This window comes from Ptychodera flava, chromosome 3 (assembly GCF_041260155.1).
Source record: "Ptychodera flava strain L36383 chromosome 3, AS_Pfla_20210202, whole genome shotgun sequence".
In the NCBI taxonomy this organism is placed as follows: Eukaryota; Metazoa; Hemichordata; class Enteropneusta; family Ptychoderidae; genus Ptychodera; species Ptychodera flava.
The window spans coordinates 37,162,598-37,188,899 of NC_091930.1; the positions used below are offsets into that span (position 1 = coordinate 37,162,598).

The following is a 26,302-nucleotide window of genomic DNA, read 5'->3' on the forward strand; positions in this document are numbered from 1 at the left end:
CCCTGAGGCGTATCCCATAGTATGATCATTGTCGGGTTGACAATAAACAATGCGGAATTTGGTCAGCAAATCTGATGGAAAAGTCTGATACTCTTAAATAAGTAAATTTGCTCACAACAACAAAAATTCCTCGATCATACTTTAAAATCGCATATTTTCGTGACCGAGAACCACAATCATTTGTGTATTTCGAAGAGATTTGCTTGCCATACGAAGGTATACGGAAGAAGCTTTAAAGGCGACGGAGACAACTCTGTTGCCAAGGTACCCTGTACATACATTTGATACGTAAAGGGACGACATGCCGTATTAGTATTGAACAGACAACTTGTTAGGTGTCTTCATTCCGTAGAGGTGCTGGAAAAGCCGACGACCCCAGTCCATTAAACTAATTTGATTCACCGCCCAGTCTCATATCAATCGCGTATCAAAAGATATAAAAAGCACTTCATCAACCAAGGCACATCAAATATCGTGCACCCGGGGCTTCCTCCGAGCCGTTTCTGACGTATCCAATATTCGTATGCAATTTCTACGTATTATTCTGACTATGCCAGCCCTGGGCGATAACGTTGTAACATACCACGTTGCCAGCCTACTGCCTGAAGTGGAATGGCTTTCAGCAGGAAATTCCGGTGTCTTTACTGCACATTGGAAAGGAAAGTATATCCATTAAATCATATAAAAAGCATGGTACACAATATCCACGACGCAATCGAAACGCCTTCCAGCTAGAAACGGATCGAGAGAGACACAGCTTGTGTTGGAAGAAACGTGATCTTTCAATTAAACCTCTGTAAGGCATAGTACGTCACCGTGTTTGATGTCGCTGACTTTTACCGACGTATCCTATAAGGTAGTTACTATTCGTGACATATAACTTGATTTAGAACTTTATAAACGTTCAGTACTTCAGCCACTTAGAAATACATTTTGTCTGAGCACTTGCGCTGATTAAGCAACTTTAGTCACATTTCTTATAGATTAGACCATGAAAGATGATAATACAGGCCTGTTTGTCTCAACCTCCCAAAGTCTCTCTCTCTCTCTCTCTCTCTCTCTCTCTCTCTCTCTCTCTCTCCTCTCTCTCTCTCTCTCTCTCTCTCTCTCTCTCTCTCTCTCTCATAAGTACTCCAAACTGTATCATATCATTAGTGGTTATTTATTAGGAATTATAATCAGCTGTTAGTAAGTTGTTATAATAAAAATCGTTCCACATTGATCCAGTCACAATTTCAAAATCTGTCGACGACCATCGTATAACACACTCAGAGTGATACGGAGTTTAAGTAGTGAAAATCAGGGTTCATTTCCGTAAACTATGCGATAAAAAAGTTATTGCTGACCAAGGATTGCTTTCGTAAAACCTAGGCCTGAGTTTTACCCAGCACTTACTGAGTCATAACGTAGCAGGCTTTCGCTTGAATAATAACTGACAGTGTTTCGAAACTGTGTTCAGAGTGTCATTAACAGTTAATACAGGATTTGTGTATCATCAAATCTAACTGGTAACCCCCCCTCACCTGACTGGAAATGTAATAGTTTCGTGGTGTCAAAATGAACGCACAATGACATGTGAGCAAAGGTATGCGCATGTTCACCTGAGAAAGTAACGCAAGATATTATGAGAGAGGCTTTAATCCAACCACCTTCTCAAACACATAGCGATATAAAGAGGACATCAACATTGCTGGTATCAGTTTATATTACATGTGAGGCTAATGTAAATTGGATTATCGAGGAAGAAAGTATATGGAAGAAGAGTCAAAATATGTAAATGTGTATCCGGCACTGTTTGGTTGAATCACTCACACCCTGAAGTAGGGCCTACGCTTGAATTGGAGAGTTCTCGCTATTTCTCGGTGCCGTTTGGGCGAAAAGGAACAAAACCGGGCGGCGATAATGTTTGTGACACTGCCGATGTCTGGATGAAGTGTTGCGTCGACGCTGTATTAGCCGTCGTAAGCAGAGTGTTTCTCGTCGGCCGGGCGAGCTGATCCTCGTTCCTCAGAGCGTGAGTACCCTCCGACTCGTGGGCGGATGTTGGAAATACACGGGCGGAGTTCGCACAGATTCGGCAGAGGATGGCGTTCTTGTAGGCCTTTCGGAAGTTGTCGTTGAAGCAGCCGTAGATGATGGGGTTCATCCAGCTGTTAGAATAGTTCAGACATATAGCGACGAGTCCGTAGACTCGAAGGTTTATCTTGCTATTGGCAATGTCTCCGTACTGAGCGAAAAGATAGAGAGAGTAATATGGCAGCCACATCATGAAAAATATAATGACCACCATAGACAACATTTTCACCGCTCGTTTCTTCTTTCCGCCAGTGGTGCTAACAGGCTGTTTGTCAAACCAAAGTTTATACACCATCGGAGCGTAAAGGCACAACAAAACGACAAAAGGAACAAAAAATAAAACTACGCAATCAAGTGTTCTGAAAATATGAAAATCTTTGATGTACTTCGGCAGGAGGTAACAGAAGGGCACATAGACTGTCTCATTTCCAACAACGGAAATCTCGAATTGATACCCGACGATGATTGGCAGATAGCTAGCGTAGCTCATTGCGCAGGCCCAGGCGACGGCCACCATCACTCCGGCCTGCGCACAGGTTATCTTAGGTTTGAGCGGGGTGACTATGGCCCGAAACCTATCAGCCGCTATGGCGATGAGAGTGAACACACTCGCCCCGGTGCTGGTCAGGACGATGAATCCATCCAAGTTGCACGTGACCTTGGTATTCATCAGATAACTGGCCTCGTCCCACATGATGACCGCGGGTATGTAGTAGGACCCAACCAAGAGATCTGAGCATGCCAGTGATACGATGAGCAGATTGGTCGGCGATGTGCGGAGTTTTGGCTCCAGGAAGACCGCCACTATTACCATAAGATTCCCAACGACGATCATGAAAATACAGATCCCATACATGGTGTAGATCACTGATTTTGGTACATATTCCTCTACATAAACACTGGCGCTTTCAGACACATTGTTAGGGTTTATTTCTGCTGTGTTTGATACGTTGGCGAGAACCATTTTCACCACAATGTCCATTTATTTATCTGCGATTAAAAAAGGACGAAGATTACGATTAGCAGTTGCTATGGAATACTTGTATGTCAGGCATACATTTATTCACTGTTCGTGATAGTTTTAAACAGAGAGAGAGAGAGAGAGAGAGAGAGAGAGAGAGAGAGAGAGAGAGAGAGAGAGAGAGAGAGAGAGAGAGAGAGAGAGAGAGAGAGAGAGAGCACCTATTACAATATTATACAATACAATACAATAAATATTGATTAAAAAGTAGGTTGAGTAAAATTCATAGCAAAGGGCCCAGAGAGCGTCTTCCATAATACAAACATGCAGTGTTTAGACTATATGCAATGCCTCACTTTCTAGAACTATGGATAGACAGATCTACAGAGAGACGGGTCGACACAGAAACTAGATCGAGATAAACCAGATAGATAAAATATGAAACCTATAGATAGGCGTTGAGACAGATAGATAGATAGATAGATAGATAGATAGATAGATAGATAGATAGATAGATAGATAGATAGATAGAGAGATAGATAGATAGATAGATAGATAGATAGATAGATAGATAGATAGATAGATAGATAGATAGATAGATAGATAGATAGATAGATAGATAGATAGATAGATAGATAGATAGATAGATAGATAGATAGATAGATAGATAGATAGATAGATAGATAGATAGATAGATAGATAGATAGATAGATAGATAGATAGATAGATAGATAGATAGATAGATAGATAGATAGATAGATAGATATTGGATCGATGATCGACCTTTGATAGAAATAGTGAGATATTCATAACTTAAGACTGTGTCATCAATCATTAAATACTGACATTTGATGGAATCTAATAACACCACAGCTAAGTAAAAGAACATGCCATTTGATAAGACATGTAATGAATTAACGAACCTTAACAAAACTGACAAAATATGAACCAATCATTCACACAGAGTTGAGTATTTGACAATGTTCAAATCATAGCATAGCGGTTCGTGCACGATACATACAGTAATTATCGCAGGTGGTACGACACAAAACACAACCCGCCATGGAGCTCGCAGTTTGTTTGTTTTGTAAAAGCCCTGTCAGTAGATGTGCATGGGATCTAATTATAGACAAAAATCCAATAAAGTGTAGCACTCCTAGCTATCCATCAGCATCTAGTTTATCGCGGGTAAGCAGACAAAGCCCCGGGCAAGTTTGAAAAACCTACCTACTCTTGGTGGTAAGGCATCGGCGTCAACTTACACGACTTTACCGTTAAGTTAAACTCGCACACGAGACGGATACTATCTGGTAACTGACTTAGGCGGCTGAGTTTTGACTATTTTTAAGACTAACTTGCGTGATAGTCGTACGCTTGGTCGTCTGCGCTGAAACTCGGAAAGCCAGCATATAAATATATATATATATGACACAACCTTCAAAGGACTGCGCATGTGCTAGGAATGTCATTCGATAGTTTGGTTTATGCTGGGAAATCCGGATGTAACCCGATGTTGAGTGTTCTTGGCTGTCGTGTAATATACCCTATCGACAGTTCGTTGCGAAAGGTCACTGAAGTATCATCGAAAGTTCCCCATCACACTCGGATTAATCAGACTTTCAGTTTGACGCCCTTCGAAGTCTTCGGCAACTGTCGGCCTTCAAAAATCAATTAGGCAAACTTTGCACAGTCAAATTGCCCACACAGATCGCTCTTTCGTGATCGGCAAGTCTGATTGATTTCACATTTTCAAAGTGAATGCAATGTACCGTGTCATTTTTTAGTTTCTACGTCGCCTTCAAAACCGCACTCGTCTTCTACTCTTACTTATCTACGTAACCGCTGACACAAGTATTGAATTGAATGTATAAACACACTGAGACGTGGTGGCGTACTTTCAAATATCCCCGATGCCAGGTATCAGCTCGTTACCCTCATATCACGCAGACAGCTTTGTAAAGACACGACGAACTCGGTCTAATGATTTTGACCTAATGAAATATCGTCCTTTTGGAGTCTTCATTCTCCTATGACTTGATGGAACACGTTCATTTAATTCTGAGTACACCTGAAAAAATAGTCGAAAGTCCAATTTTCGTACACCTCCTGCCGATACCCTGGTCATATCCTCGTACAATTTTGATTTTGATGACTGATAGCAGCGGATAATTTCGCGCATCAATGCTATAACTACCTTTTTACACGAAGGCTCTTAACCAACCATTTTATGCGTCATAAGACTTTACTGGGTGAGCTTCTGTAATCCGCCGAATGTTCAGAAAACATCCCCTCCGGAGAATGTTCTGAGAACGCTTGACCTTCATAAAGCCAATTACTTGGTGGGCATCGCCTGTCAGTTGACGTAAAAGTCTTTGCTTTGAGGGGTGCATCCATTTTCGTGTTTTAATGGAAAAGCACGCACACCTTTTATTCTGTAAAACCGGCGTATCTCTCGGGGAAAGAGGCTATGTGATCATTCTTTTGACGCAGGGTACTTAATAGATTGCACCTGGTTTTGAAGGACAAATGTGAAGTCCAAGTAATGATGTTCAGATCACGGCTGTTAGCCGGAGGTCACAGCTGAACAATTCGTTGTAGCATGAATTGGTTGAGCATCTGAAAACTTTACGACTGCCCGTGTAATAGGCAGCTTTCAAATTCCATTCACTTTGGGTTTGGTTCTGAGCAAGAAACATGTAGAGCCTTCCTTTAAGGCAGTATACACCTTGGAAGTGAAAGACTTAAACTTTTGCTGAAACTTTCCTCGACGAAACTTCCCTTTCCGAATCATGAATAAAAACCAGGGGTCACCCTGCAGAGTTTGGCACTGGAGAAACAAATTACCCAGTATCTGATATTTGTAATTTAAAATAGCTGCCACCATTATGTTAACTCTATGGGGAAAATGAAATAACGATTTTCAAATGACTAAGGCATTGAAATTCTTCCTTACCCGAAGAGCTTCAAAAATGAGCCCCCTCAAGTGGTAGACCAGAAAAAGAATTTGAAAAAAGGTTAGAGTGAATATCCGAATATAGCAAGACGGTGTGCATATTTTCGCAATGTTTTCAAATGTGTTATTGCTGAATGCCTGCAAAGAGCTTAGTTCATGTGTATGGCCACTGCATACATTTGAAACTAATAACTTCCTCATTGGATGAAAGGGATTAAAGAGAGCGAAATAAGCATTAGACAGGACGAATCTCTCAGACAGGGACTAGCAAGCCATGCTATTGCCCGATGGCGTATTAGTTACTATATTGGGTGTTGACATAAATCCTTTAGCATTGCGCCTTACTTGTAAGAATGATCTATGTGCAGTATTAAGGTAGTATGCGCCTCGAAAGTGAAAGACTTAACCTTTTGCTCAAACTTTCCTGAATGAAACTTTCAATTATTCTCTTACCAATAAAATCGGGGGTCACCATTCAAAGTTTTGAACTAGCGAAACAAATTATCCAACATTTTGCTATATTTGAAATTCAAAATGGCCGCCATTCCTGTGTTAACTCCATGGGAGGGATTAAATTTCGGATTTTCGAAAAACTAAGTGAAAGTTTTTCTTTTCCAAGAGCTTTAAAATGAGCCCCCACAAGTGGTAGATCAGAAAAGAATGGTAAAAGTTTGAGAGTCCGATTACCTGTCACCGAGGTGCGTTCGACCTTAACCAAGGCATGGTAAAGAGTCTTTCAACTTTGTAGCCGAGCTTTATTTAAAACTTGGCGGGCTACAGATCCTGCAACAGCCGTTCCGCTAGGCACTTCTTCCTCATTTTACATTGCTAATCGGAGATCTCAAATCTACGATTTTCTCTCCGTTGTCACTTTAAGAGTCTTTGCACATCTTTTGAGCACTAAGTCAGAATTGGTTCAGACGGTTTTTTTATAGAAAGTGCAAAGATTCCTCTCGAGACATGTAAATTTCTATCGAAAGCACTTTGCTAGACTGACATAAATTCGTCGCACGATCTCCGCTTTGACAATTCATTTACGTAATAAATATCCCGCTTTCTTGGTGTGAAGAGCCGTTGCTTTAAACGTCATTATTTCACAGACACTGTGACGAGTCGACGCCACGGAGATGAAACACTATATCACCCTGCATGTTGAAGTACATAAATAAAGGATGGGTGCAGACAAGATCCTTTTTTGACGCTCTGCTGTGAATAAGTGACTGGGTGAGGCCGTAGTCGCATGCAAATAAATTTACACTCACTAATACAATTAAGTGCATCATAAGTTAGTGTGCCTATATATATCTCTAGTGTTCTTGTGATAAATTTATATCTTTCTAAGTTGCCAAGTAACTTTTAATGGCATTACAGTGGCTTGCATTGAACCGTTGGCAATACGGGAACCAGACATACTGTCTAAGTTGAGGAGTTGCCTACACTGTCAGGTGTAAGTATCGTCTGGCGGTAATTTCAGTAGACTACAAGAAACAAACACTGTGAAAGTTGAAACATTGTCTGAAAGGAGGTCATATCTAGCCAAAAAAACATTAGATCCGCACAAATAACGCTGGCAAATGATGCCTTCTTCAATGTCTGTGGATGCGTGGTGTCGTTTTGACTCGTGACCTCCTTCCAGACAATGTTTCAACTTTTGCAGAGTTGATTTCTTTGTCACTGGCCGATATAAATGCCTAGACGATAATAACACCTGACAGTGTTGGTAACTCCTCAACTTAGACAGTATGTCTAGTTCCCGTATTGCCAACGGTTCAACGCAAACGACTGCATATCAAATAACGCACAATGCAAAAGCGTGATCTTGACATAAATTAATTACATGAAAAGCCCAAAGTGTTATTTCAATACGTTTACTACTGAGGCGATGGGATCAATTCAGATCGCTTTGCATATTCTTTTACTCATTTTACTGCGGAACACTTGAACCGAAAATGTGCAGACAGCTCGATTTCTAAAGTACTGAAAATCAAAAGAATTACCGCATACTACAGCTGCCTAGTGCAAATATGGAGGAAACATGTTAATTTCGCCTGTGCTGCAATAGCGTCTAGCTATTTGATTCAGCAGATTGACTTTTAATTTGTTTTTAATTTTTGCTTATACTGATATAATGAAAGAAAATGAAACACTGCGATGAAAGGTACTACAGCAAAAAACAGGATGGATGAACAGTCTCATATACATTATGTTTACTTTTTTATACGTCCCACACAAGTTCTGTAGATAACATTGTAGATAAAAAGAAACGACTCATTTGAGTGTTTGGATACGGAGGTGCCGAAATACTTATCATGTCGATGATATCTAAACAGCTTGCTGTCGGTCTATGTCCTACACTCTAGGTAGACGAAACATGATACAATGAATGCAGACAAATGCTGATTAGGATTTTTTGCAAGACACATGGATAAACAGTGAGACTCTGAAAGGAATGAATGAAGCAGCGATTTAACAGAAATGTCTTTTGAATACTGGTTTTTATTCTGTCATATGCAAGTTTTAATAAAAAGACTTTATGTAGTTTACAAGTTGAAGGGCATGCATTTTCTGAGAAGTAAAACTTGACAGACGTCTAAGTGACACTCCACTCCACTGTTTATTCTTGTGTGTCTATAAAAACAGATTGGCATCAGTACGTCTTATGGTTAGCCAGAGTGCTGTCCTAATTAACTTCGGTCTCTACTATCAACACACACAAGTAATTTAGCACTCCCTTGTGTGGTCTATCCAGACACTTAAATGGGTCGGTTCTTCTTATCTACAATGTTATCTACAAAAAACTTGTATGTTACGTACAATAAAGTAACGTAACTGTATATGAGACTGTCATCCATCCTGTCTTTTGCTGTATGCATACGAAGAAGAGATACAAGGGGGAAAAATTAATCATGATGTACTAGAAACCCGCGAAAATAATGCAATTTTTATATGGATGAATACTTTTGTAATTTTCGTAGAATTTTGCTATTTCAATTTTACGTTGGAACACCTTTACCAAATAATGTATTTTCACTGACAGCTGTGAAATATGTTATGCAAAAGAATATTTGAATACACAGCTGTGTATTTATCTTTTTCCTTCCATTTGAGACACATTAACATATCAAGATATCTTTACAAATGTTGGCATTTCAAAATGTATAAGTTTGAGGCAGCAGTCACGAGTATTTCAGCCCTACACGCTTTTGAAAGGATAACATGTAAGGTGGTGTTTAAAGGGCTTATTTTCTATTAGCTCTTTTCAGTAATGGCAGTTTGAATTTTAAATTGCGATGCAAGCGGATACGGCGCTTTTTTCTGTTTCTGTTGGCTGACCACCGCTGTTTATGACAGAACAAGATAACATATATCATCGCTGCCACTTTATATTTATTACATTTAGTACTTTCAATCATTTAGTATCTTCTTTCTTTCTTTCTTTTTTTTCCAACAGGGATTACATCTGAAGCTGACCTCAGCTTTGCACTTAGTAAATCAGTCACTGAAATCTGTAGTTGTTTTCTCCTCAGGCGTATTGGCGATTTTTCGATCATGTAATGACTACTCTGTCAGACGACAGATAACCGGTAAAGTGTAACATACAGTATAAACAACCTTGAATCAAGTCAGCACTAGAACGACCATACTCCACTGGTTTCCCCTGTCCACCAAATGTGTTTTCGGATTTTTCTCGCGAGCCTGCACTCGTATTAGAAGAAAAACCTCATTGTAAAACTCTATTTCCTGCAGTCCCCGAAGAGTGTCAAGGTCAACTTCTTTCACGAACTTGGTGTCTTTTCGAACGCATCCATGCTATTAAACATAATTTGAACCGCTGACTGCATAATCAGCAATGTAGCCCTGTTTAATAATAGAGTGTTCGAAATCAGTGACTGTTAATGCGGCAGTTAAACAGATCTTCAATGGCATTGCAAAAGAAGTGATTGATGAATATTTACAAATCCAGAATACACCAGTGCCCTGCTTCGCCTTGTTTTCGGAAAGGTCATTTGTTGTAGTGAAAGGACGGTAATGACTTTGAACTCAAAGTTCAATCCATACGATAAAACGAATGTTTTATTTATCTCGATCGAGGATGTGTTGTTTGTATCTTTATACGTCTCTCCTTGTTGACTATATTCTCGTTTTGCCACAGATTAACGACCCTGTTCAATGTACGTACGTTTATCTCTGTTATGTATAGGCCTTTAGAACGATGATATTTAATAATTTAATATTTACATATTCATTATTTATGATAATAAAAAGCAGTGCAATGTTTATGTACAATCAGTGTTTACGAAATTAGGTGAGAGGCTAGAAAATAATCCAAAACGGACCAATCTGTCCTGCCCAATCAAATAAATAGCTTAATAACCTAGAAAAAATTGACCGCTGCTGTACGAATAACAATACTCAAGCCAAGCAAAACTCAAGAAATTCGACACGAGACAGTCCTTGTCAAACTAAAGCATGAAAGCCACAAGACAAAAATACGAATACAATGTCTTCCTTTTACAGAGGAGATTATTTCATGTAAAAGATATTCTTTGCATTCGGATTTGAAAATATTTCCCACTTGAAATAAAGTTACGTGTGGGTAAATTATTCCAGAGTTTCGCCCCAATGAACGTGATTGAAGACTGTCCAATGCTAGTATGGTATTTCTGTTTAAGGCTACATGCATATAGGTGTATGTTGATAATGGTTACACTATATCATTCTTTAATGAAAAAGCCAACGTAGAGGTAACGATAACACTGAACGTTCAGAATCGTCCCTTAGTTTCAACTTACATAACTCGAACGTTTGATTTCACTGACTTCCCTGCCTCGTCCACACAAAATTTTTTGAATATTTTTTGCATCATCATATGTGAAAATCAGCAGTATTGCTTTGAATTCTGTGGAATTTTGCTCGCTGTTTATCATTGCTAAGAGCTTAACATACGACTTATAAAATCAAGACAAAGTATGGCTTTGTGTGTGTGAGAGAGAGAGAGAGAGAGAGAGAGAGAGAGAGAAGAGAGAGAGAGAGAGAGAGAGAGAGAGAGAGAGAGAGAGAGAGAGAGAGAGAGAGAGAGAGAGAGAGAGAGAGAGAGAGATTTCGTGTCGGGTGAGCGGTAGAGAAAAACGTGAATAATTTACACTTGTCGTGTGACTAAGTCTGTGGATGCACGCGGTGGAGGAAAGGAAAGACCTGAGATGAATATATTTCACAGTCTGTTCCAATCTGTGTAAATATACGTCGGAATGTTTGGTGTACTGTCTTGATTGCTCTTGCATATTCTCTCCAGGCCTTGATGGTCGGTCAGCCGCATGCTCAAGGGCACCGCTGAACCGAAGAATTACTCGTGGTTTGTTTTCGTTTCAGTCGGACGCGGCACAAAGTCAGAGCAGGTGCAGATCCGGTCTCATCGTTTGCTATGCCGCGGCGACAATCAACGTTTCACGGGCGAGTGGTTTATGCGGATATAAAGTCGATGCGAGAATTCGATGCGATATCTTTACGGTTCGCCACGGTGACGGCAACACTACGGCATGTCTCACTTTTTATGGTAATCGGATGCATCCTTCATTCCTTGTCCATAACGAGGCATCCCTTTATTTTTTGCAGGCCAATGGGTTGCATAGATGTGTGTGTGTTAAGGTAGAATGTGCCTCGGGGACAGATATTCGGACGCTCAAACTTTTAAAATCTTTTCTGATTTACCACCTGGGAGGGTTCGTTTTGGAGCTCTTTGAGTAAGAAATACTTTCACCGTCTTAGTTTTTCGAAACTCGATAATTTTATTTTTCTCCTTAGAGTTAACACAGGAATCGCGGCCATTTTCAATTTCAAATATCGGGTAATTTGTTTCTCTAGTACCAAAATTTACGCGGTGACCCGAGATTTTGATTCTTTATTTTGAAAGTGAATGGTTGAAAGATTCCTTGAGGAAAGTTTGAGCGAAAGTTTAAGTCTTTTACTTTCGCGGCGCATATACTACCTTAAGTTAGCATTGACGAATACGACTGTAACTTGTAGGACCTTAATATTTGATATGAAAAACTGGGACGGTACATACAGCTCATGGTGTCATCTACCTGATTATTTTACCTGGTGCAGTTTTTAAGGCTTTTTAAAAATTAAAATATTTATATTCTATACATCAATTAATCATCCCGAAAAAAAGGTATGCTAGCATGTAATCATAAACTTGATAATTTATTCATAAATTAGTAGACGCGGGCCACGTTTTATCCAAGGGCATTGTGATATATAACTATGACAAGTTTTTTCTAGAATATCTTTGAATTGCAAAAACGTTGCTGAGATCTTACAAAACTTTTAGTATCGCTTATATCTCTGATACAAACGGAAGCAGTGACGTCCATACCCGTCACTACGTGAATTTTGTAGATCAATATTTGAAAATAAAGTTTCAGAACGTGACTTCAAGATCTATAAGATCCGAAAGGCAGGGAGCGATGAGAATTTCCGCCAACAGACATATTTTTGTCTTTATTTCGCACGTAATAGTAAAGCGTCCAAAAGTGGATTGAATTCCCGCTGTGTTAGACAATGTAGCCTAAGGTGGTTCCTGTACTTTAGAATTTACACGGACTCGAATAATACATCCGTTTTGAATGAAAAGTATTACACCAACTATGATTGAAATATTAATACTGAAGTATAACCGTAGGTTAAATCTACTGAGGGTCTTCCTTAAATAATTTCAGAAATCCTAGAGTAGTGTCTGAAATTCATAAAACCCCAAAACGTAAGATCTGTCTAGATTGATTTACCTTCATAATACATCATTTCTTTCAGTTTTATCTGTGGAAATGTACACCTTGAAGACAATATATCGTATTTACCAGAAGGCTTACGTGTAGAAATGATTTTTTGTAATATCGACATTCAAAAAACAAAATAGTGCTTGTAAACACGAAATGCTGCTGTTATCACACTTCTAATCCTGCCAAAGCTTTGCAACAATTATCTGAAGAAAAGAAATTACATTGCCTGTATTGTAAAGTCTTGAAGATGGACATCGTGAAAATATTCGAATTTAACGTTCGGAGCGAAACATCTACCTGGAGATGTGTTGAACGCCACAATAACGCAAATCTGATGATGAAATATTATCGACAAGGTGCCCTAATATGATTTGTTATTAGGTAAGCGATTTATCATAGAGCTTATGCCGTCAGAACTACCATATGACTTGTCCCCTGACTGGTGACCTCACTTTAGGATTAGAATATCAAAGTTTCCCCGATCTTGAAAATCTTTCGACATTAAATCATCCACACTTAATATCCCAAAGTAATTCGTCAAAGCCTATAAAGCCCCTGGCAAGGAAAGTCAGCCTGTAAAAGACCTATTGTCACTGTGAAGTGATTTCCGTCTGATTTATATCTGATGAAACAAATATTATAACGATTGGGAAACAGACTTTGGGAACAAAGAATACACATTACATTCAACAACTAGAAAGTAAGATTGTTTACTTGAGGATAAACATGGACATGGACATTTGTTTTTTGGTAGTTTTGATAATTTGTCTCTCAATACAAGTATCCGTTACATTTAGCAACAAGGTCATGCGTGTGGCAAAGGTCGGCGACATCTACATCGTAATTGGAAATTACTACGTTAATGGGTTGTCTCTCAGGACCCCTTTGTTTACTTTACATATGCAAATTGATGCACATTAAAGCCACGAGGTATCATTACTGTGAGAAAGGCCTTTTGGTTTTCTTTCTCCGTAGTTCTATTTTTCACTTTTCGTCATATTGACATCCCCGGATCAACATAGTACGGAATTCACGCTCCCTTGGACAACGAAATAGGTTGAGCGATAAAATAAAATTTTACCTCGCTCTAGATTTAGGGCAAAGTACATAGACCATAATACTGCGGTACCATAAATTGAAAATGTCAGAGTGTGTAGGACATTGATGCCGTGAAGTTTAATCAAGTTTGATATCGTTAAACGGAACTATATTCGCTTTCGAATTAAAATTATAGTAAACACAGTCACCGGAATACAGTCCTCGAGGAACGAAACAGGTTTAGGTTTTCTTTTATATCGTCCATTTATATTCCGTGCGATTTCTCGACCAAAGCTGACCTCATACTGTTGAGTGCTGGTGATGAAAAAGTAATTTTAAAAGTTCCGATGAATGTAAACTTTCCTCGGTAGACTGAAAGCTGTATCGTGAGACGAATTACTGGTTAAGTCACTGAACTCGCACATAGTCATGCAAAAAAGGGAGACAGCGTCGTCCCTTTCTTTATACATCTGCCTGACAGAAAATAAAGTTCCAATTCGACGCGACAGCCTAGACACGAACCAAGTTTTGCCGCAAGATAATTGCCACACGCCGTACATCTAAATACGTCGGCCTTTCACTAAACATTCAGAAAGATCGACATTGCAAGAATGTAAATCCGATCGGAGTCTAAAAGTCTGGGTGTTTTAATTTTTTCCCGCCGAGAGAAATATGTGGTCAAATAATTTTATGTCGGTACAACACTCCGTAGATATTCAATCGATAAGGCTAAAGTCTTATGTAAATTTGTTCTTTCATTTCCAGACTTAATTGTAGATCCAATGTAAAGATAAGTGGGCTTCATTTGTGCCAAAAAAGGAAACCACAATTATACCCCAAAGGCCGAAGAGTGTAATAAATGAACGGACGTCTCTCATTAAAATGCTATGTCGAGACAGCTGGCATTTTAAATGACGTCAGTTCGTTTTTACTTTTACAGATTAAGGGCTAAGGGTTTGTGAAACATTTTAACAAAATCGATGTTTTCAATACTGTAGTCTACTGCCTTTTACCACCAATTTAAGTTTGCTTTCACGATATGATCTCGCATGTTCAGCGGTTTCGTCACTCAGTAAGTAAGCCATCATGGATTTTTTTTCATTTGTCTTCTCTTTGACCTTGTCTGGTTCCGAAGGAGGGGGCAAATCGATACAGATTTAATCAGAACGATCTACTCCGGGCAAGGGATCGATCGAAGCGGAAAATGTCGATACATGACAGTAACATTGCTTCGTGACACCAATGAGTAAGTCCTCAAGTAACAAAAACGATTGAAAGATAATCGCTAATGCGTAAAGGAACCTTGTTGATTTCCAAATGTCGATTTGTCTTGTGCGTAGGGCAGAAGGAAAGTTTGCTGCGTCGACCGATATCGCTTAGCAAGAAGGCATGAGCCGAAACAAAAGCTCGAAGTGACAAATCAGCTGGTAACCTGGCTTAGTCATCGAGTGTGAGAATAGCATGTGTATTTCTCGTCGTCGGGGCAGTTTTTTGGGAATCAGACTCACTGTCGAAGGATGTTGACTTCGAGATTTGAGCGTGGTGTTTTCCCCTTGAGCAAGTAACTTAGCTCACAATTACTTCAATTAGTACTCGTCCTGTGATGGGATGGTCACCTATTAAATTGCGGATGAAACGAAAAAGTAAAAACACACTTTATACAACTTTTGAAGATGCAATCATGTCGCCGCTTTCCAAGAGTCTGATGTTAAAATCAAATGTATGCACTCATTTCCGTTAGTTGCAACTGTGAGTTACAGCAAAGCTTGTAACAAAGTGCCAAAAGTCAGTGTTACCAAAAGGGAACGAAGCAGTCGGCCAAAGAACGCATCCACACCAGAATCACAGTCAGTGAGAATGTAGGCCATTAATGTAGAACGCACCTCGGGGACATATAATCGGACTCTCAAAATTCTACACTTCTTTTCTGATCTACTACTTGTTGGGCTAATTTTAAAGCTCTTGGATAAAGAAAATCTTTTACAGGCTTACTTTTTCGAAAATCCAAAATTTAATTTACCCCATAGAGTTAACACAGGAATGGCGGCCATTTTGCATTTCAAATATCGCAAAATGTTGGGTAATTTGTTTCGCTAGTTCCAAACTGTGAACGTTGATCCCAATTTTATTGATGATTGGTAAGAGAATGGTTGACATTTCATTCAGGAAAATTGAGCAAAAGTTTCAGTCTTTCACTTTCGAGGCGCGTACTACCTTAATAACATGTACATTCATCCGATGTCACGTGACGCCACTTTCAGGTGACTGTTTCGCAAAGGGAAAGCAGAAAGAAAAGAAAAGGTCACCAAACTTACTTGATCTTAACTTCGACTTACCTAGCCAATTTCTCTTTTTTGAAATAAATACCAAACACAACACCGATTGATGTATCTCTCCATTCTACAATTTCGACGTTAGCCAACCTTTCCTTAAGCCTAGCACAATTGAATGAGGAAACCGACAACGCCTATCCCGTGACGTCACACTGCAAACACACCATATTTCCTTATGGATAATCTGATCGCTGTGGATGGGAAATCAAGCATGATAATTGATAAAGGGAGTGTCCTCAGCGCTAAAGAAACAAGAAAAAAGAGAACGACCTTTAATACATACTTCACTAAATGGATATGCTCTTAACTTTGGCTTATCGCTTTTTAAATCTGACGTATTCACGGTTGAATGCGAATGAATGTAAAATGAAAGTACAATATGTGGTTTGTGGCTGACCTAATCAGCTTAGCTCGGATTCTGGGTCGCAATTTATTTTTCTTTTACAGCTTTGCCGGTGGAGATTCAGAAAGCGAGTGATTCAGATAAAACGAGAGAGACTTGCGCTATGTCTGCTTGTGTTAGCTTCGACAGCGCCAAAAGTTTTTAATAAAACTCTAGTGAAATAGGCCCGGTATTTATAGAGGTGTTGGAATACCAACGCTAAATAAAGAGTATGTGGCAATAATTATCGCTGAAAAACACGATAAAGTCATTCGTTCGTTTATGATAATAATTGACCAATTTCAGAAAAATACTTGACAAGCCAGGGAGAGACAGCCTGTTTGCTATGTCTACTTATTGGAACTACTGCAGTGCGCTCCGGTCTATATATGCGTGCTGAAATTTCATAGTAAAATACAGAGTAAGGAGCAAATATATCAACGCCTAAACAACATGACAAAGGCATAATTACTATGTTTCTGCGATAACATTAGAACAATCTCTGCATGTTCAAATAACAGACTAGGATTAAGGAATGACATACAACATCGAATCAAATGTCACATGTGATTTGCATACGTACCGAAAAAACAAACAACGTTATCAGTGTTATTCAATAGGGTTTAATGATTTCAGGAAGGTACTTTAGGGGATGTTGTTCATAGTTTGCTCGATCCTATTGTCCTTGACATTTCAATCTTGATAAAAGTGAAATGTTAGGGACAAAATTCAACTTCACTAACCCTTTAGGAAAATCTCACCGTGCATGGTGTATATCGAATATTTAGATATTTACTATGTTTAGAGACACCCAAACACAACGAAGCTTTGAAAGAACTTCATGCATTTAGTTGTGAACGTGGTCAATGATTCCCTATCATAGAAGGTACGAGACCAAGATACGTAATTGTTATTTCCATATATTTTTGCTGTGAATTCTAAAACCAAGCTTTGAAGACGTAGACTAGATTTGGCAACACAGCCGCAGGAAAATCACGATTTCTTGTACAAATGCACATGTGTTTGTGACATTAAAACCTGAAATCATGAAAATGTATGCCTGACCGGAGAGTTGATTGAATCAGTGCCGAGGGCGAGAACTGATGTACAAGTATTGCATTAACCACGGAAAAGCACTGCATTCTCATTATGTCTTCAGAAGTTGCGGACTAGACTCGACCTTTCTGTCCAAAAGACGCCATAGCATGTATCGCGTTTTTGATCTAATTGATGAAAACATATTGGCTAAGCTACAAAAATAGGTTGATGATGATTATGATGGTCATAGTGGTGGTGGTGATTTCAACTCGTTCATGTAGAAAAGTCACGCAGTGTACGTCTTTTTTCTTAGATATATACGGGCCTATTAGGTTGAATCGAACTAGTTAATTAATGACCAGGCCTTAGGATACAGGTATCTAATACCTTGCAAATATCATTTCTTTTACTTTCTTTTAGTAATTAACATTAGTGAACGGCTATTACTACCCAACGGAGACGAAGTACTGGCTATGGCCAGCGCAAAACATTTGTAACCACGGCACTAAATTAATGTGTAACTAAAAAGGGTCGTGTTTACTTTAATTACTTTTAATGGCAAGCGAAGTGCTGCTTAAGCTATTTTCTCGGTCCTGTCAATTTGTCGGCGTTTCTTAACGAGACCGAGGCTTTAACCATCGCCGTGTCGGCAGTTTGAAAATGGGAGCAAATTTTATCCTCTCGGTAGCCGTTAAGTGCACGATCACAAAGCGCCAGGGGCGAGAAACGTTCACCACGATACTTAAGTTTTTAATTTTTCGCCAAGTTAGCATGAAATGTTGGTAGCTTTAACAAACACAATTTCGTTGAACGAACTGTGTTTGAAATATACCCTTCTCACAGGTGTCGTTTCATGAGTTACAATCCCCTCATGAGTAACATTAACGACCCAGTTGCAGACGGAATATTCAGTGCGTCATTTGTAAAGATCAAGGTCACTTCATGCCTGAAGCTCACGCGAAAGTCCATTCTAAGAAGTAAATTTCAATTTCTTCGATGGAAGCAAATAGGCAATTTTACTGACGTATAACAAGTAGCTGAAATCGATATTTCTCTCTCAATAAAGGCATCACGTTATATGGGCTACTCGCAAAACCTAACCCTCGGCATAATCTGCAATTTATTGGTACACAATAATTGTATTTTTTAGGAAAGAATAGTTGGCAGGGAGACCAATCGAAGACATTGTCTCACTATACGTGACGATATGAATTTATGTCTTCCCAATCACCAGAGAAGAGTGTACAGGTCGTATTATACGAACGCAAGCAAACGCCAGGAACCCGAATTTATGGTTTTTGGTCCCAATGGCACATAAGTCACGTGAGCTGATGTTTACGTATCAGCATGGGTGCCCTACTGAAAAGTCAAATAAATTATTAAAGGCACTCTGTCTAGTTGTAAGGTACAGTTTTAGCCAATGGACGATGAATTGCCACGGGTTCCTCATAATTGCCACGGGTTCCTCTGTGTACAGGTTAGCGCAATAGCTCATCATTGAAATTTAAGACAGCAGCGGAAGAACTCAAACCCACACGTTAACCTCTAACTGATATGTTGCTAAGATCCCCCGCCAGGAAGTAAGAATAACCCGGAAGTGGCCACAGCGAATTAACTTGTGACTAGTGTTTATATAATAGTCCGAGGAAGGATAAACTAATAAATAAGTAGCCATCATTTCCAAGTCAACAGAATGAAATGAATTAAACGATTGTGTAAATGTCATATATCCGGCGACGTAGAAACGCTCTTTTATGGTATATAATCATGAGCATTTGCAAGTGGGTCATTGCAGTCCGCCTTTAACCTATCATATAAGGGAAGCAGGTTCGTTCAACTCAGTTTCCAGACAAAATGAAATACTGTTGTAATTAAATAATAATTACCATTTTTCGTCGATTGACACGTGAGTCAATTCTCTCCCGGCGACATGATTGAGTAATGAGTGAACGAGAGTTACTGTAAAGGGTAATAATCTCTCTATATGCGTAGTCTACGTCTATCTACATGTAAATAGAGTGCCAATGTGTCTCGGTACATTTAGGCAATGCTATGCAGCAAGTTTCGGTGGTATGATTACAAACTGAAAACACGATGATATGCGTATATTTGTGTTCATTCACTCATGCAAAACAGGGAACAAATTTGATTCAGGAAACATTCAAAAATTGTCACGAACCGTGTATAACATTCCGATTCCTATCGATACATTGATAAATCAAACAGCTCGCAAAATTCTGTAAAGGTATAGGCCATAGATGACTTTCAGAAGGTTCATGTACTGTTACATGTAGTTCCGTAGCGAGTTCTGAAGGTAAGACATTTTTCAATCAGTACACCCAAGTGATTAATCAAAATTTGACCCAGACTCTGCTATTTCGAAGACCTATTATACAAAAGAAGCTTTAAGAAAATTTACCGTCGCTTGAAGTCTTGGGCATTACTCACCTGTCGGCTCAGTGAGCACTGAGCGAACCGGTGAAGTGTTGGCGGCCAGCGCAAGCGTATCTGTCTCCCAGCCGACCGAGTCACTTGAAGAGACACTGAAGTATGCGCAACTGATGCCCAATTTGTTCTGTTTATACACACACTTAAGGGTTATCGTGGAATGGCGCTTAGCAGACTCCATAAGGCGATTAATAACCCACTGTTAATGGCTTTTGATTGGATGCCATTCATACCTCTTCGCGCTCAGTCTATGACGTCATTAGCGTGGACGCGCTCATAATAAAGAATGATGTGGCACTGGGATGCGTGCGTTCACAATTCGGTGAGTCCTTTGAAAAGTAGCTTTGCAAATTATGGTTTTGTTGTTTGTCACCCGATAACACATACCATAGAATCACCTCATTTTTGTTAAATAGTGCAATTGTGGTACATGATAGATTTAGAATGAAATCACAAGAAGTTGTTGAAGGAAAGTGGATTTCAGGTCCCCCTGGAACTTGCAAATTGGTTATTTCGCTGCTTCGTCTCCAAATTCCAGGACTGCTATGGTTCTCTTAAAAATAGTTTAGACCGATAATGTTATCACGGCCGTAATGATTTACAAATCGACACAAGATTGCTTTCTTTGAGATGGGAGTAATGGATGACGATCTGTACTGCTCGATTGAACATTGCAATGTAAAGTAACTGTTCTTTGCCACCTGCGTTGCATCTATTCTGAAAATAATTTATCATTCGACCATTGAACTTAATCCCTCCCACGAGGATAATCCGTCCATCGACAATGCAAAGGTAGCACACGCCATCGAGTGAAATGATCAGACATTTTTAAATACACGTCTATTTTATAAAGATACCCAAGGGTATAAAACCATTCGAGTGACTCATGAAAGGACCCTACTTCTGTCCCGAAATACCGTGAGAACGAATCATGAACATAAAACCGTTTTACGGGGACCCAGGTAACATGACTAAGGTCACAATACTATCGATTCAAGAGTTTCTTGCCATTTTCCCCTTTATTGATCTACTCACTATCTACACACTGTACCGTACCACAAACAAAGGTATAACCGGTGCGTGAAGTTGCCTTATTTCAATCTATCAACATCGCATAACAGACGTTGTCACCATCTAAATATCACAATAGTAATTTTGTCTTTCGATTTCTGACGAATGTGTGTCGCTTTATCTGTCATACGATAAAATAATGTGTTTATGCGAGGATTTTCATGTTGTGTTAAAAGTTGTGCATTTGAAAATTAATGAATTCTCCGGCTCCTAATACCCGGGAGGCAATTCTAGGATGGTTAATTAAGTTTGCTTCAAAGGTAGACTATTCATCCGTGATAACTTTTATGTAGATTAATGATTGATTTATGTTGTAGTTTCTGTTAAGTAAATTTAATCTTTTCTTCACTCTGAAACTTTCCTATTGTCTTGGAAAACGATTGCTGTTATATTTGATATGAAATCTTCAATGTATGAGAACAGAAGCGCGCAGTTAATTGACAAGCCGTGCACTTCATCATCTGTAGACGTATTTGTGATATTTTCAAAACTTTGAGTTATTTTCCAAATGTGTTCAATCTGAATGTACACGCTATAGGAGAACATCTTTATGAAGACGTATTCGATTAACCCAGACTATATTCCTCACACTGATACAGGAAAAAGAGGGTATCATGCGTTTTGCTGCTGTTCATAGTCCCTGGAATTAGTGTAACGCTGAGCGAGTGATATCTCTCGTATTCAGCTTTTCTTTATCTATCAGTCTACCTGATAGTGACGCTCTGTCTGCATATATCTCGCCGATACTTCAGCAGTTCAACTTCGCTCAAACCATAGGCAGCCAGAGTAATTTAAACAGTGTTTTCTTTGGTTTCATCTGTGTGGGTTTTTTCTCCTTTGTGAATTCGGGTTTTTATCAGCACGGCATTCAAAGACTGACATCACGACTGGCAAAACGATCTTGAAAGGTTACCGGGCATTTTTTCCTGAAAGTATTTCACACTGTACATAAAGGAGATAAAACGCACAAATAAAAGCAAAGGCAACTGTTTAAACAGTTCAAATTAAACAGGCTGCCAATAGTTCGCAGACACTTAATCCTAGATGTATCAATTACCACTGCGTCTTCTGATATATTTTAGCTCTAAGGGATCAGTAATGCCACTGGTAGTGCCATTTAACCGACATTCTGGTTATGTAGCCGAAAATAAACATACCCAGCGAAGGTACACCGCTGAATAAAACAAACAGTATAGCATTATTTTTGATTGCGAATTTACTTATCTGCGTCTAACGAAGTGATAAAAACAGGCAGAATTAACTATTCTGATATTATTTTCCAATAATTCTAAATTTAAAGAATAGCCATAGCCGCCCATACTCCGAAGTGTTTGTGGTTGGTGATTAATTGTACAATGTGCTTATGATGGCGCTATGTGTATTAACTCGCTTGGAAACCCTTTTCTTCCTCCGACATGCCTGTGTGACATTGCTGGGACGGAAAAAGTGCTTTATTAATAAGTATCAGCAAAACGGTGCAAACTGTCGAATCTGATGGAAGCTGGTAACTTGAACTTGGCATTCCAGACTTCCCAATGATATTTGATGACTGTGATTGCCGAAAGGATGTCAGGTGCGCATGTTGAATGGCGCCTTTGATATCTCAAGGTCAGTGACCCTCATTGCGGACTACATTTACTTTGACTCGAGGTCAATACTTGTAACTGTGTCACCATTGAACGAGACTAAGTGCTTTTCATGCTAATCATAGACTCTCCACAGTCGCTGTGCCTTGTTTTGTGCGCCGCGATGGGCCTGCATTCGAAAGGCTATACGCTGTGAGGACGCGCTGCCAGACACAGCGACTGTCCGTTCTTGCAAGTATATGAATATTCATAAGGGTTGTGACTTCAAAAGAAACACCTATCTAACTGGGCGGAGAGAATATATACAAGTAGCTGGTAGACCAATATACGCGGTATGTTTTTATTTTTCATTTTTCATTTTATTTGGCTATGGTACTTGTCATTTTTGTTTTGATTAACGGATGTGTGGAGTTCTATAAAGTACCCGGATCAGGCAGAAATCCGACCGGTCGCTTGCAAGAACGTCCAGACCCTGGGATTCGCGTCGCGTCTCTGAAGGGCGCGCGCGTGCAACTGACTGACGCTTGGAAGAACGCGAATCGCAGGGTCTCTGCCAGACTATGCTAATCATTGAGAGAGAGAGAGGAGAGAGAGAGAGAGAGAGAGAGAGAGAGAGAGAGAGAGAGAGAGAGAGAGAGAGAGAGAGAGAGAGAGAGAGAGAGAGAGAGAGAGAGAGAGAGAGAGAGAGAGAAGAGGGGGGCAACGGAATATACACCGAACTTATTTGCCGTGCACTATAACTTTTCTCCTGCAAAGACATCTCGAAATGCGTCGACCAGATTATGAATTGTTTCAGGGGTAAATGTTAATCATTTTAATAAGCGTGTCTTTAGTTATTATTGCTGAAGAACTTGAATACAGAGAGTAACGACAGATAGTGCTAAGACATGTTTACTTCAAATGACCATGGTAAGGAAGCTTACAATGTAACGTAAAACATCGTGTTTAGTGCACGAACGCCTTCCGCTATACTTACAGACTGGATACTTTAGTAACGAATACAACGCTTCATGATATAACTTATGCTCCCCAGGTGATTAATGTAATCACTGCGTCAAGAGAACACAGTACAATGGAAAACAGAATGTCGTTACTATAGATTCACATATATCCTGTATACTCACACATATATGAAGTACTTTTCATTGTTTTAGACGTCTTCTTTTAGTGTGAATGCAATATAGCCCTATAGGCCGTAGACGGAACGACACATAGCGAATTTTAACCAATACCATCATCGGTGAGTTTACTTAGTCAACGTGATACATTGATTCTTGTGAAATAGGTCCCTTGTAGGATTCTGTTATTAAGAAAAGAGAACAGGTAAACATCAGTTTAGTTTATCTGCATCGTTCCGAAAATAAAGCGATCGAGTTTTACGCGTACGATGAATCTGTATTGTCTCGAAGTATCAAAGTTATTGTTATTTTTGATGCATGTTATATATCCGCCAGAAAATGATTTAGTTAACTTTTTGAGAAATATGCTTTCAATACTGTCACAACATCCTCGTCGGAAGCACATTTGCATAATTGTCAAATAAGGTCGCACTTGCCTGAACTATCCTTTAAATTTCAAGGTCATTGTAACACCGTGCTCTTCCGATTTTTTTGCTAATTTACTTTAAATTGAACTCTGACACATGGGTGTATAGTGTTGTGCGTACATTGAACGTAGCCAATGCTCTCTACCGTATCGTTATATTAATAGCTTCGGTATTCCAACAATTGAAAATGTTCCATGTGCTCTTTTGTAGTATGGAAGAGTAAATATTTGTTCATGTGTCTTATCAGCATGAGTGTCATATTGATGATACTGTGAAATGCCCTTGCATGGCAATCATGCCAAACACATGTTCTCTACCTTTCGTTATATTACACCATTATAGTCACTGTAGGGAGCTGGTATGAGCTTTAAAAGAATAGGTTTTACGTTATATTATTGTATTATAGTAATTTATGTGATCTGAATCGCCACTTGCTGATTAAAGTATAATATGGTGCTGTACGGAAAGGTGTTCCTAGCCACAGGTGACATCTGAAGTCACCAGCGTGACGTAACCTGGTAACGCGCAACGTCACATATTCTCACGCCACGCGGTATCTGCAATTGCATACTACATTCTATTATAACTGTACACGTTGTTTAGTTTGTCACAATCTGTTCATGCGTATTTCTATATCCTTTAATGACTTCCGGCAAACAGACGTGACTTCCATGTAGGTTTGTATTAATACACTGAAATAAAAGTGATGACACTTACATTAAAGGAGAAATTACCTCCGCTCGTCATTTAGATGAATTGAACGTTTTCTCGACTACTTGACACTTCTGAAAGATTACCTTATATGACATCAAGTTACCAGCTTTTATAAAATCATTCATTCCTAGCTACAAAATATCTTGCCTAAACAGCAATGATCGGGTTTTACTTCAGGTATCGTATTTAAAAAGTTGAAGGAAAATAAATATGGAAAATGGAGATGCGCCAGTTATGAATAAATAGTTGTGTTTAATCCAAGTATAAATGTAACACGATACATGTTGTGTTGTGATCTCGTGTCTTAAGATTAATCCTTCATGTGACTGTACTATATGTAAATCGTACTTGCACCTGGCAACCTTGTGTACGTTAATCTCAGTTAGGCTTGAAGTCATTGATAATTTCCCATACGTATGGTTTCAAATAAACCTTCAAATATCCAAGCCATTGAAAGAGCAAGGTGCGGTAATTTCTGCCATACATTTGTACCATAGCCGCATACAATAACGTAAGTTTCACGTGCTTCACGTCAATAGAGTTGGGGGCAACATGTACCATCCGATGTAAAATACTTTTGCCTCGCGTCTCCTAGATAACTTTGCCAATGCAGCACTGCTAAATGTAATTGGATGCCACCTGTATTGCCGTCCCTTTCCGTTCAATGATTCTACTTTCTGTAGGCTGTTATTCTAATTCTATTCATATCATATTAAACGGAAGTTTCGGCAGATTTCATATGGTGTATGTATTCAATTACAGCATTGAATGCAAGAATTGCACTACCACAATGCCCTAACTTCTCATTTGCTCATCCTCTGTCATATTAATCGCACAATTCACGTCACACAATGGATGCCCTCTGTATAGCAGTGGAGCCATCAAAATTGAAAAAGTATGGTATGGTAGATGTTATGCTTCCTGTAATTGGACCCTTAATGTAATTTTGATGGAACGTAAAAAAGTAATTGGGGTTATGGCTGGGTATATCAGATTCGAAAACCATATTTAAATTTCAGATACATTTCTTCAGCTTGGTTAACTATCCTTCTCATTTCCTTCCTTATAGCAGTGGCGTTTTCTGCGAGTCGAAATCACCGAGTATTATCAAACGAAAGCGATGATTCGACCGAATGAATGACTCCACACAGCCGATACAAAGAGACACCAAAGAGTGCGTGTATACCCTAACCGACAGGACGTGCCTCGAAATCGAAAGAAATTTAACTGACTTTTGCTCAAACTTTTCACAACTTTCAACCATTCCTTTACAAAGCAGGAATAAGAATCAGTGGCCACGATGCAACTTGTTGTACTTGACAAAATACCTTACACTTACGGATATTTCAAATTAAAATGGCTATCATATCTGTGTTA

The 26,302-nt window shown here is 39.2% G+C and overlaps 1 protein-coding gene across 4 annotated transcripts in view; it reads right to left on the reverse strand.

The window, feature by feature from the left end:
- Positions 1-1,144: 1,144 nt before the first annotated feature.
- Positions 1,145-26,302, reverse strand: part of LOC139129935 (QRFP-like peptide receptor) — an 88,088-nt gene continuing 62,930 nt past the window's right edge. The window contains exons 2-3 of one of the 4 annotated variants that reach the window (XM_070695632.1): positions 23,790-23,965; positions 1,145-3,066 (exon numbers count right to left, since the gene is read on the reverse strand). In XM_070695632.1, the coding sequence (XP_070551733.1) occupies positions 1,853-3,058 (1,206 nt within the window). In that variant the 5' untranslated portion in view covers positions 3,059-3,066; positions 23,790-23,965 and the 3' untranslated portion in view covers positions 1,145-1,852. Of the gene's footprint in view, positions 3,067-4,264; positions 4,424-19,979; positions 20,113-23,789; positions 23,966-26,302 lie in introns of those variants that run through there. The other 3 variants (XM_070695634.1, XM_070695635.1, XM_070695631.1) reach the window with 3 other exon arrangements.